Consider the following 12,606-nt stretch of genomic DNA (forward strand, 5'->3'; position numbering starts at 1 on the left):
CTCTTTCAAAGTCACTGTTGGAGTCAGGGAGGAGGGAGGCAGGAAAGAAACAAAAAGATATCTCAAGGATATCTAATAGTTTTCTTTAAAACTATATGTAGTTTTTAAGATACAAAAAGAACTCTAAGCAGTATGGGTACAGTGCACTGAACAGATCCAAGTTTCCTTTGGGGCCAATGGATTTACAACTGGTTGAGGACAGAGTCAGTCTGGGACTCCCGGATAGTTTTTCCCTGGTCTATACGAAGGTCAGACACACGAGTCCCATTTCGCTGGCATCGTATTTTAGACCAGCACTCTCCAGACTATCCTCCCTGGAATAACAGTTCACAAAGGGGGTCCCCAGGAGAAAAGATTCCATGGTTCACAACCAATTCAACAAAGCTAAGTGGGTTTCTCGACTAAAGGACCTTTATGACTCCCTACGAAGAAGTATGCATATGCTATTCCTCTAATTTATTTATTTAGGGACTCGAAATTCCGTGGAACGTGCTTTGGGAGACCCTAGTTGAGCCACATGTGTCTGGGCAACCAGTGTCTCAATGTCCCAGGACCCAGGGAATGGATCTCAGGTCCGTGTGTTTGCCCGCCGGCTCGAGGGAGCTTCCGGTGGTGTTACCTGTTGCACTCCTCCACTAAGGCCTCCCTCTCTTCCTTGCTGGGGTTCTTTTGCCGATCGTAGGCCTGGTACAAGATTTGCTGGGATGCGGGCCCCCACTTGAACCGGTTGCGACGCATCTTCTTGTTGGGGGGCTCAGAGCAGGCATCATCGGACTGCCCAGGCCCCTGGCTCTGTTGGCTGAACTCTGGAAAGAGAAACAGCAGCTGATCCTGACTGCTTTTGTCTGTGATATTTCCAGAACTCTGGACTGTCTGGTTGAATTCTGAAAAAAGAGAAAGGAGTAGATTTGATAGGGTCTACAGCCTTCACTTGGCAGACAGACAGACGAACAAAAACATTCTTATTCCTCTCCCCTGAGCTTCGCGGCCTGCCGTTATTGTATGCGAGGATACAAAAGGGAAGCTCCAGATAGGCCCCTCATGGCCCACCTCAGTTCACGCCACCAAAGCCACCCCTTTCCTTTCTTTGAAGGAGCTCAAAGGTGGTCAAGCATTGCTTTATAAGAGCAATTTATTATTACTTTTCCCCATTGGTTCACTGGCCTCAGACATGAAGCAACCCTCTGTATCCTGAACTCTTGTATCTTGATGTCAAGGGGATGAACTCAACCAAGTCTCAGGTCTAGGGAGAAACTGCTCAAAGTACAATTTGCAGTTAGACAAACAGCTCTCCCCACCACTCCTCTCTCCTCATATGCCCTAGGCATCTACATTATGATATTATGCTCTTAGGAAAACCTCAAACCTCAAACTTTTGACCACAGCTTCAAAATAAACATAACCAAAGCTTCGTGTTGGAAAGAGAAAAGTTCTTTAAGAATCAGATCACTTCAAAGGCAATGGGGTGTCGGGGGGGGGGGGCGGGGGTGTATACCTAGGGGTCTATTTATGAGGGAAAGGTCTTACAGACCCATCCACATTTGAAAGATGGCAAATGCAGAAGACAACAAACACAGGACTCTTCTAGGAACAGCATTAATGAGTTGGAGAAAGAGAAATGCAGATGGAATGATGCTCCCTGTCTGTCTAGGTCCCAGGATTCAGGCATATCCTGACCCTCAACACATTTTGGTTGAAAGAATGAAAGAAAGATGGCAGCTTGCTCAGTGGTGATACCCTAGCCTTGTGGTTTAAGTGAGATCTGATATTTACTTATGGAAGGAGAGAGCTTGTTGTTCTCTTCCTTACATCTGCATGAAGCAGTGCTCATCGGGGTGACTGATTCCATTTTACAGATGAATAAGCATAGAGGCCAAGCACTCTGCTGAGCTAGGACACGTAACAGATTCATTTCCTAACTCCTGGTCCCCATGTTCTGGACCTTGATGTTTTTCTCTCTTGGTTCCTGAAGTCACACCCATGGCTCTCAGAGACAACTAGATCCAAAATCCTCAAGGTTCAAAGTCAGGCCACTACTTAATGCTTGCATCCCTTCTACCACACCCTACCAAGTGGTCCTCCATCTATACACCTCCAGCAAGGGGGAACTTAACCACACCAATCTAGGGATTAATTTCCACTTTGGTGCATCACAAGGAGCAGTGGGCCCCGAATGCCCCTGGATTCAGGACCCCAGCTGCAGGTGGTATTGGGCTCTGCTTAACTAACTGCTGACTGGCCAAGTCAATGAGCAGTCTCCCAGGTTGATGGACTGAACGCGTCACTGGGGCCTTTTATTTGGTTCCCACCCACTTTTGACGATTCTCAGGCCATTTCGGGCTCTGTTTTCACTGGTCCCCAACAATTCCTTGAGATACCTAGAAGAGTTTCTGCCCAAGTTGCTGGCAGGAAGTCACTGACTCAATGGGTCAATGTAGAACCAGCCCCAGCCAAGTTACTTAAGTCCCTGGTCCCTCAGCTTCCCCATCTGTGGAATGGGACTAGGTGAAAACCTAAGGGGCTCTAAATATCTTAGAACAGCGGTTCTCAACCTGTGGGTAACGACTCCTTTGGCGACTCCTTTCACAGGGGTCGCCTAAGACCATCCTGTATATCAGGTATTTACGTTACAATTCATAACAGTAGCAACATTACAGTTATGAAGTAGCAACGAAAATAATTTTATGGTTGGGTCACAACATGAGGAACTGTATTTAAAGGGCTAGAAGGCTGAGAACCACTGTCTTAGAACATGTACCCCTAGTCAGGATGATGATGATGACCCCAATTCCTATGGAAGCTATACTTTTCAAAGTGCTTTCACACTTCCTATGTCATTTGGTCTTCACAGCAGCAATCTAAATACAGTCACTTTAGGGACGATTTCGTCAGAGGAGCAGAGAGAAGGTCTCTGCTCAGTGGGGGTCTGCCTCAGTGTCCCCTCTCCTCTCTGTGGCCCTGTGGAATCACCATGAATAGCAGCCCAAGCCAGTAAGGCTAAGCCTAAGGACCCAGGTCAACTTGAGGTTCTTCACTTGATTTGAATGGATGTAATAACAGTTAACATTTATTGAACACTTTCTATGGTGTTGAGCCAAGTTCTCTAAATGTGTCCCTTCATCTAATTCTCACAACCTCTCCATGCAACAAGTATTGATACCTCAATTTTATAGATGAAGAAAGCGAGGCTCAGGCTGATTAAATGACCTGCCCAAAGTCACATGGATGTGGGGCAGAAGCCAGGATGTGAACTCAACCTGTAGCCCCGAAGGCTCGTAACCAGCAGCCTTTGCATCACTTCTCACTAAAAACAAAACACAAATAATACACCTACAAAACCTCCAAATCTGACTCAGGTGGAGGTAACAAAACTGAATCCTGGGGTTTTGTCTGTGGTGGGTGTGAAACACATTCACAACCACCGTTGGTGTGGGGACTGCCTGTCAGCTGCCCTCTGAGAAGGCAGCAGCCCGCATGGTGCTCAGAACTCAGGTTCAGCCAGGCTGACTTGCCTGTAGGTGCTCAATAACATCCAGGCTCTGTCAGAGCCTTGGCCCTAACCTCTCTCAATTTTTGAAGAACGAGATTCTCCTAGGTTCTCCAGCCACCACCAACTCTCCACTTCTTTCCAGATTAATGGGGGGAGGGGGGACGGGCACCATGAGGCAATAAGAAAGGAAAGAAAATGTTCACTGCTAATAGAAATAAATTTGAAGAAGTTGGGTGCAGTAAATTCTTTATAGGCTCAGAGGCCAGCTTGGACAAGGAGATTCTACATGCATAGAAGGGCCCATGAATATTACCATTTATTATTTTTGGTTTTCAAGAAAATTTGTAATCAAGTTATAGCTTTTTAAAGTTATCCTACCTCCTTTACTTCCTCCCACGCCATTCACACTGTCCCACTTTTATTTATCTCACTTCCTAATTTTTATCCGTCAGACTTTGGTTCAAATGTCACCTCCTCCAGAAAGCCCTCCATGATGTCTCCAGCCAGTTTAGTAATTCCTCTGATGTCCCTTGTAATACCTTTATAACAGCCTTTAGAAAGCAGTTGTCATTATTTATTCAAACATTTCATCCCTTCATTAGGTTGTAAGTCTCTGGAGAAAAGGCCCTGTGTATCCCACAGCCCAGCACAGTGCTTGGCATCTAACAGGAGCTCATATAATATTTTCAGAATAAAGAAATGTTTCTGAAGCTCTTAAGCTTCATGTCTCATTTGACTTTGAACAACAACAATTTAAAAACTCCCTTGCACCACTATCATACATTTTTGTAAAACGTCGCTTCTCAAGGATCCTGAGAAATTTCTAGGACTTCTTGTCTTTTTAGAAGCTCCCAGTTGGCCTCTTTCTGAGGGAACTCCCATTGAACACAGGGAGGCAGCTCAAGCTAAAGATATTGCATGGGGCCTGGCTCCTGATAATGGACTTTCAGGAATTACAGAGTTGCTTCAGGTCAGAAACCCAAAATTTTCCCAAACTAGTCACCACGGATGATGGATCAACCCAGAGCCCCTTCCCCGACACAGCAAGGAGCTCTCACTTTACTGCTTCTAATCTATCCATTTAATGCTTCCAACAGAAGAGCAAATGACCACAATATAAGATGAATGTCTAAAAAACCTGTCCTTCCATCATGAAGGCCTTTCCTGCCCCCAGACACTGAGACAATAAATACTGAACCAATCACTCTGGAGCAGTGTATGACAGAAAACAAGAATGATTTTTACAAGTGGCCGTCCAGCTAGAGGGGGATAAAACTAACCCAGAAAGTGATGGAAACTAATATCTTGACAAAGACAGAGAAACTCACAGCCCAGGGGACAGTGTAGGGAAGACTGAAAACTCATACAAAATTTTCCTAGGAAAAGGGTAAGATCAAAATAATTAAAGTATTGCTTTGGCCAGTGTGGCTAAGTTGGTTGAGCACTGTCCCATGCACTGAAACATCACTGGTTTGATTCCTGGTCAGGGCACATGCCCAGGTTGGGGGCTCAATACATGGTCGTGTGGGAGGCAGCCAATTAATGTTTTCCACATTGATGTTTCTCTCTCTCTAAAAATCAATAAAAATATATTTTAAAAAATAAAGTATAATGTAAAAGTATACTTTTCCTAAAATAAAAACAGTATGTTATTCATACTCGGGCCATTCAAATGAAGTTCAAACTTCCTTAGACTTCAGAACAAAAATCTCTCAGTATTATTGTGTGAAAGAAATCTTGGGACAGAGAGGACATTTGGGAATGAGAATGACAAGAATTGATTGGTCAGAGTTCCAAAGGCAGATACTTCTACTGAGTCCTGCCTTAGTGAGAAGCAGCTTCTTCATTAGACAGGCTCACAAGCTGAGGTCCCCAAACGACCAATTTTAGTAAATGTGAGTAGCACCTTAAATTGCTTCAGAACTCAGTAACTACCCTCACACCCACCAAAACAAAAAAACAACAACAACAAAAAAACATGATCAGATTCTGAATGTATGTATATATAAATATTCTCTATTTTAAAAAATATTTTTCCAGAGGGGAGAGAAATAACAATAAGTGATCAATATGATTGATTGATTATGAAATGTCTTCCTTGGGAACTTTAATCTGTGTCAAGGGGAGGTGCTTTGCTTACTTTGAGGATAATATTCCTCTGTTGCCCTCTTGGTTTCAAAGAGAAAGATGTTGGAAGCAGGGGCCAAAAATTTCAAGGTAAATTGCACACACTGAAGGACTTGTCAAAACACCTGGCTGGTTAGTAAAGGAACCATAGAAGAAGAAAATGCCATAGCATAGGCTAATCCATCAAACAGCAACGAGGACGGCCAAATCCACCTGCTAGCTTCATATATGTAGCAAGTGCTATGAAGGCTTTCTTGATGAGGTGAAAACTGAGGTATCCCACAGGGGTCAGAGTTAGGGCAAAGGTCACTCCAGGTTGAGGCAGAAGCCGAATTAAAGCACTTACGTCGGAGGATCTCCCGCTGCTTTCGGACGTACCAGGTGTACAGGGCGGCGCGCTTCTGGGTCTTCATAGGAGTGCCCTTGTTGAGATGCTGTGAGAGGTGTGACTGGTTCAGACCCGTGACATCGACCACCTCCCTCTGGGGGATGTTGTGTTGCTGCATGTAGCCCTTGATCATCTTGGCAGCCCTCCAGGGGTCCTCACTAGACAGATAAACAAATGGTTAGGGTGCTGGTGGAAGATGTCTGGGGAGAAATACTCTCTTTCTATGGGTTTTACCTAAACTCTGTGCAATACCCTGATCTTCACCTATTTCTTCACCTGTCCAAGCTACATCCTTGGGAAAGAGGTGAGGCCAAAATAGAACCTATATTGTACTATAGGAGAGCTCCTATACAGTGCCCTCCATCCCTTTCATCTTCGATTAGGAGGGGGAAGATGAAGATGACTTCTTGTCTTCAGGAATGGGGAAGCACGGCCAGTGACCAGCACTCGTTAGGCAGAAAGAAAAGATCCTATTTTATTTTGGTTTCCTTCATTTGCCTGGAATGTGAGAGACTTAAAAGACAGGAGCCCCATTAGAAAGTGGACATGCCACTGGCTTGGGCTGGGCAGACCGATCCTACCAGGATAGGGGGTAGCATCAGTTTCTCAATTTACCTAGACCTCTCCCACATTATTTTCCTTCTGAATGGGTGTCTCAGTTTCTTGTCTTATAAAATAGGAGTAAAACATATATGTCCACCTCCTGAGATGCAAGGAGGACCTCTTAGCCAGATAGTAAATGGTATTCCAATTTTTTGAAAAGTGTTAAGAAGTAAAATAAGGTTCTCCCTGGGACTGAAAAATCACTCCATTGAGGCAAACAGGTAAAGTTAAAAAATAAATTTCACCACAGCCACACCTCCCAAATAAAACCTAATGGGGACAAATAAATAATTTTCATTTCTGAATAAGGTATTACCTATCCCCAATGCCTTGTTTTCCTGTATTCCTACCTTTCTGCCCTAACAGGGTAAGAATATCTGAAAGGCAAATTTTCTCCTAAATTTCAAGCTTCAAAATATAAGAACTTGCTTATATTTTTCATTTCTCATAAACAGTGAGAAATGGGGTACAAAAGGCTTCTTTAAAATAATGAGTTGATGCCTTTGAATTTTATTTATTCAAAATAGTTTCAATTTTGTCAATATCTTTTCTTGCTTGTTGAATAGGTGACTTAAAACTGAGATAGCATTTAAAACAAACAATTAAATAATGTACAGTATAGAAAAAAGTGTTAAAGAAGCAATATATCCACATACACTATTTAATGCAGCTACATATTTAACTTTAAAAAATCAACATCCCTTTACTGTATGTTGATATATATAGTAGCCTGATAGAACATGAAAAAAAATGAAGGGAAAAATTAGTTTCAGATAAAACAATAAAAAACGGTGTAGAGATCAAAGCAGATATGGTGTTGCAGATTAAATAACCAATTTGTTTCTAAATGGTGCCTATAATATGTCAAATAAAATAAATTTTGTTTAATGAATTAAAATCTAGTAATTAAATTGGTATAGTTTGTAAGCATTCGAACAACAGGTTATTTTAGCAGTTCTTTGATATTAAATTCGCGAGAACAGATGTTTTTGAGAAATGCAAGCTTTTAAGATTAAATACAAGTTAATGACTTTCTCAAGGATTAAAAAGGTTGCTTCCAACTAATACAATATAATAAAGCAACAACAAGGACAAAAAGAAATGAGAAAATGCAAGTACAGTTTCAAACATGGAGAATTCACCTCCAGTACGAGAAAAAGAATGTAACATTTTGGACATACGTGTATCAGAGATAATTTTAAAGCTTATTTCTGGTGAGTATTTCCACAGATATTTTTAGGGTAGAAAAACACTTTCAGCAGATAGGAATAATAATGGCTAAAGTTAGAAAAAGCATCTGCTTCCGTTAATATCGCTTTAACAGATTCTTTGGTTATTGTTGTTTTGCTTAAATTTCTTTACCTGTGTTAACTTTTTGTGTCTAAGAAACCTAGTGAAACAGTGTAATGTTCTAAGATCTAAAGGTTCTGTGGAAAGAGTGAATGAGCTCAACAACTGGGAAGGTTTAAAAAAACAAAAGCCCACGAAAACCCCATGAACTGCAGCAAACCTGTAAGCCGCACTCAAGGACTAGAGTCGGGGGTAAGATGGCGTAGTTACACCTTTACAGCTTTCTGCCCCCGGGATTTACAGATATTCACTGGGAAGAGCTCAGAGAACTGGTTCCTTTTTTAACATTTGGAAATATTCCGGGTTCCTGCGCCCGGTAAGTCCACGGCTCCGGAGAAGCGCGCGCGGCCATTGTGCTCGCGGCGCAGGTGTCAAACGCCCGCCCGCCCGGGGCGCGGGCACAGCCGCCCGGCGCGCTCCTCTCCAAACAATACCCGCCCGGCCGCGAGCGGCGACGCCCCGGGCCCGCACCGCCTCGCTCCGGCTCCTCAGCAAGTGGCCAACTTTCCCGACGCCGGGGCGCCGGCGGCACGATCCCCGACCCTTCCTTTCTCGCCTCTCTCGTCCAGAAGGTATCCGGTGCGGTGCGTGCAGGAGCTCCAAAAAGTGACTTTTCCTGTTCTTTTCTTCCCGCCTTACGGGAACGGCGTGAGCCAAAAGGGGAGTGCTTGTGCCTGGTGCTCAGAACCGACTGTGCAAGTGCCATGGGAACCGTTAGCAAGTTCTTGAAAAATTACTTTAATCAAGTCCGACAACTCCCGAGCTGGGGGAGGGAAGGCAGCGCAGCTTGGGGCGGGGAGAGAAACCTGGGGTCTGTCCTGGGTCTGCGTTCCGGCGAGGGTCTTAGGCCCCCCAGGCTCGCCCCCCACCCGCGGGAGCCGGGGCTCGGCGGACGGCGGAGGGCGGCGCAGGCGTCGGCCGCGCGGGGGCTTGGCCTGAGCGCCCCGCAGCGCCGTGCGTGCCCGTGCGCGCCGGCCGCGGCCAGCAGCCCCGCGCCCGCGTTTGGATTTCCTTCCCTCTCTCAGCCGCGTTTACAACTTCACCAATGAATAACCCGCCTCTCTTTTCAACCTAATCGCGACTCTTTGTGTATCTTTCTGTTGATGATTTATAGAAATAAATTAATAACGCCCTAACTCCACGTGCTGCCGTTTATGTTACCTCTGTGCTGCGTCCAGCCCCGCGTCGGGCTGGGTGCGGAGGGGCTCCCCGGGTCGCCCCGGACTCCCCAGATTTGCCCAGAGCCCGGCTAGAAGGTGGGAGTCTGTGGCCGGGCGGATAGGCCCAGGCCCCGCAGGCCCGGCTGGCAGGCGGCGGGAGCTCCATCAACCCGCCAGGCCCTGGTGCACCTCCAGGCCGCCCAGGCGCCCCAGTCACTCCTTCCGACCCGTCTCACCTTCCTGCACCCGAGCCCTCGGAGGCGGGAGAGAAACCGCCTCTGCACCGGGGGAAAACAAGGGGAGAACCTCAAACCCCTGCCTTGTAGCAAAGTTCTTTTGGAAGAAAAATCTAGACGTCCCCCTGATTGTTTTGGCTGGAGAGTAAACCGCCGGGTCCCCAGGTAGCAAATTCAAATGCAAGGTCACCTCCCACCCCAAACTGCCGCTGCGGGCGTGCGACCGAGGCTGCCTGAGCCCAGGACGGGACTTTGGCCCCGGCCCTGCCTGGAAACCGCGGCGCTGAGGAGTCCGAGGCCACGCGAGGGGCTCGGTGCTGGAGCCAAGTGGCCGGAGGGACGCGCACTCTAAGGGAACTGCTCGGCCCCTTCAATAATTAGTCACCAGCTGTCAACGCCTCAAGCCGGTCTACGAGGCCCAGCAAACGACCCCGAACAGGGAGACGGACCGCCGGCCAGCCGCCCGAGTGCCCCGGGGACGCCGGGATGTCACCGGCGAGATCCAGAAACGCCCTCCTTTCTCGGGTTGCGACCAGGTCCGCTGCGACCTGGGGTTTGGGCCGCACTTGCCTCTCGCTCCTTTGCTTAAATACGTGCACTCTCCTTTGCCCAGTGCGGGTCCCCCCTGGCCCTACAACAAGACAAACCTTTTCCGTGCAAATCTACACCTGTTTGGGGGATTCCGGATCACCCTGGGGCCTAGCAAGGGCGCTGCCGATGGGAGTGGGAGTGCAAATGGGAGAACTCGCCCCCCAGATCCTGGCCCGGGTGCAGCCGGTCCCTCTGCGAAGTGCTGCGGGGCACTGTGCCGCAGGCCGGCCTGCGTTTTCCTGGACCGAGAGGAGGCGGCCAGGAGAAATGCGTGGCCTGCGACTCGTGGGGTCCGAGCCGCTGCTCCTGGGGAACCGCGGCTGTCACTGCACCCACTCGCACCTTCGGTTGCGCGGGCAACCCTTAGGCTGAGGGCTCCGCCGCTGGGTTCCCACAGGCCCAGCTCCAGCTCTGCCCGGAGGGCCCCTCGCCCTGGACACTGGCCCGAGCCGGGCGATGGGAAGCCCCAGGCTCCGGGCCGGCCGGGGGAGAGGCTGGGAGGGGTCCAGGTGTTGGGTAGAGAAGCCGAGCAGCCCCGGGGACTTCTCTGGTGGGAAGTAGGCAGCGCGCGGGTGGTCGGGCGCAGGGCGGCTCAGACGCCAGGGCTCGGGCGCATTCTCCCCACCTGGTCCGCACCTACCTGAGCATCCGGTCCACCTCCGCCCGCTGCTCCACCGCCTCCTCGGTGTTGAGCGCTTGCAGCTCCTTGAGGATGGGAGGGGTGTCATAGTCGTCCCCGTCCTCGGAGCCCTCGTCCCCGGACAGGCGGCCCTTGGCGTGGCCGTTCGTTAAAGTATGGAAGACCGGCTTGGTGTCGGGTTCGGCCCCGCTCCCGGGGGACAAGGGCAGGGTCTCCAGCTTCACCCCGAAGCTCGGGGAGGGCAGCAGTTCCTCCAAGGCCTGGACCAGCACCTCCTTGGTGACGCCGGAGCTCAGCAGGGCGCTCAGGAGTTCTTGCTGCAGCGACGTGAGCTTGGACACCATTTTCCAAGGACAGAAAAGGAAGGGGGGGATGTAGGTGCGAGAGAAGAGGGTGGTGGGGAGTTTCACAAACGAACCCCAAGTCCAGGAAGCCCCCCACCCTTCAGCCTCCAGACACCTGTTACTCCTCGGGGTCCCGGAGTCTCCTCCGAGAAGTCAGAAAACTTCTAACTGGCCATGATCACCACCATTAGGCCATATAAGATATGCAAATCAGCGGGGAGGCCGGCTTTCGGCAAGATGCAAATGACGGTGGGGAGGGGGAAAACCGAGAGCGCGAGAGCCCGAGGGGCAGACGTGGGGAGCCGGGGACCCGGGCGGGAGCGGGGCTGGCCGGGCCCATTGTGCTCCCGCTGGGGGGCCGAGGGCCTTCTTGTACTGGTTCTGTTTATCAGCCAAACTTTAGGCGACCTTTGGACTTGGGAAGCAAGGAGTGTGCGGCCCGGCGTGGAAGGCTCCGGGCTTTCCCACCGGCCGCAGGGCCGGCTCTAGTCTGGAGAGAAGAAACTGCGCCTCGGGGGCCCAGGTGAGAGCTGGAGGACCTTGGGGTGTTCTTGGAGCTAGGTCTAGGAGATGGAGGAGGAGGGGAGAGGAGAGTCCCTCCGAGGCGTCCGAACCAACGCAGGTGGAGGGCCGGGTGGGGGCATGAGCGCAGCGACCTCGTTTAGTTGCGCTCTGCCGTCCCCCCGCCCCCCTCTAGCCGGCTCAGCTCGGCGGTGAGATTTGCAGAAATGTCGCCTCTGAGCGTAGGCGAGCGGGAAGGAGGCGCAGGCTACTGTATGGCCGGGGATAGTAGCCAAAGCTCTTGCCCCAGCACCCAGCACCCGGGCCGCCCCAGCGCCAGGCCTGGCCCAGCTGTGCGGGGAGCTGGACGCTTGGGCCTCGCGCTGCAGTTTAAACCCAGAATATCAAAGCGCCTCCGCTTTCGGGGTAAAATTAGGATTGAGGGGGGACCTCCTTTCTAGCAGTGAAAGCAAGGCGCGGCCTGCATGCAGTGGTGGACAGTGGGCGGCCGCGCGTCCCACCGTGACCCACTGCCTTCTGGTTTATTCACAGCTGCGGGACACGAGCGGCTCCTGGTCTAGGCCGCACTCTGCAGACGCAGGGAGACCGCACACGTTGAGAAGGCGTCCAAGAGGGAAATTCGTTTTGTTTCGTTTCGTTTCGTTTCGTTTTTCCCACCCCGGTCTGGGCCAGGAAGGAGGCCGGGAATCTTTCGGCACCATAGAAACTTCACCTTCATCTCCCTGGGGCGTGGGCAGGGCAGGAAGGACGCCCACGGGCGCCCATGAAGACAGCGCAGGAGAAAGAGGGGGGAACGAGCTTTTTTTTTTTTTTTTTTTTTTTAGGGTCGACTCATCACAGACCCATAGTTTCTGGGGCAGAGAACATCCCTTTCCGCTCTCTAAGCCTCAATTTCATCTGTAAAATACGGATCCCTGCAGTGCAGGGGTGGGGGCTTGTGTGCATTGAAGGGGACTCCCTGGAAAACCCCTGGGGTCTGATAATACTTGGCAGTCTGGGGAGGCAGGAAGCCAGTTCCCAGTAGTAAAATCTCTGCAGGCTCAGGGTTCTCCAAGTCCAGCAGATCCGGCGCTCGGGTTGGAGGGACTAAGAGATGAGGAACAAAAATTCAGACCCCTCAGGGAGTTAGCAGAGCTGCTTCTAAGCAAATTCTCC

The 12,606-nt window shown here is 49.8% G+C and overlaps 1 protein-coding gene across 5 annotated transcripts in view; it reads right to left on the reverse strand.

The window, feature by feature from the left end:
• HNF1B (HNF1 homeobox B) overlaps positions 1 to 10,980 on the reverse strand; it is a 55,814-nt gene extending 44,834 nt beyond the window's left edge. For 3 of the 5 annotated variants that reach the window (XM_036341919.1, XM_036341918.1, XM_036341917.1), the window contains exons 1-3: positions 10,586 to 10,980; positions 5,964 to 6,163; positions 620 to 806 (exon numbers count right to left, since the gene is read on the reverse strand). In XM_036341919.1, the coding sequence (XP_036197812.1) occupies positions 620 to 806; positions 5,964 to 6,163; positions 10,586 to 10,929 (731 nt within the window). In that variant the 5' untranslated portion in view covers positions 10,930 to 10,980. Of the gene's footprint in view, positions 1 to 619; positions 885 to 5,963; positions 6,164 to 10,585 lie in introns of all 5 variants that reach the window. The other 2 variants (XM_036341916.1, XM_036341915.1) reach the window with 1 other exon arrangement.
• Between the last annotated feature and the right edge of the window lie 1,626 nt (positions 10,981 to 12,606).

This window comes from Myotis myotis, unplaced genomic scaffold (genome assembly GCF_014108235.1).
Source record: "Myotis myotis isolate mMyoMyo1 unplaced genomic scaffold, mMyoMyo1.p scaffold_m19_p_17, whole genome shotgun sequence".
Lineage (NCBI taxonomy): Eukaryota > Metazoa > Chordata > Mammalia > Chiroptera > Vespertilionidae > Myotis > Myotis myotis.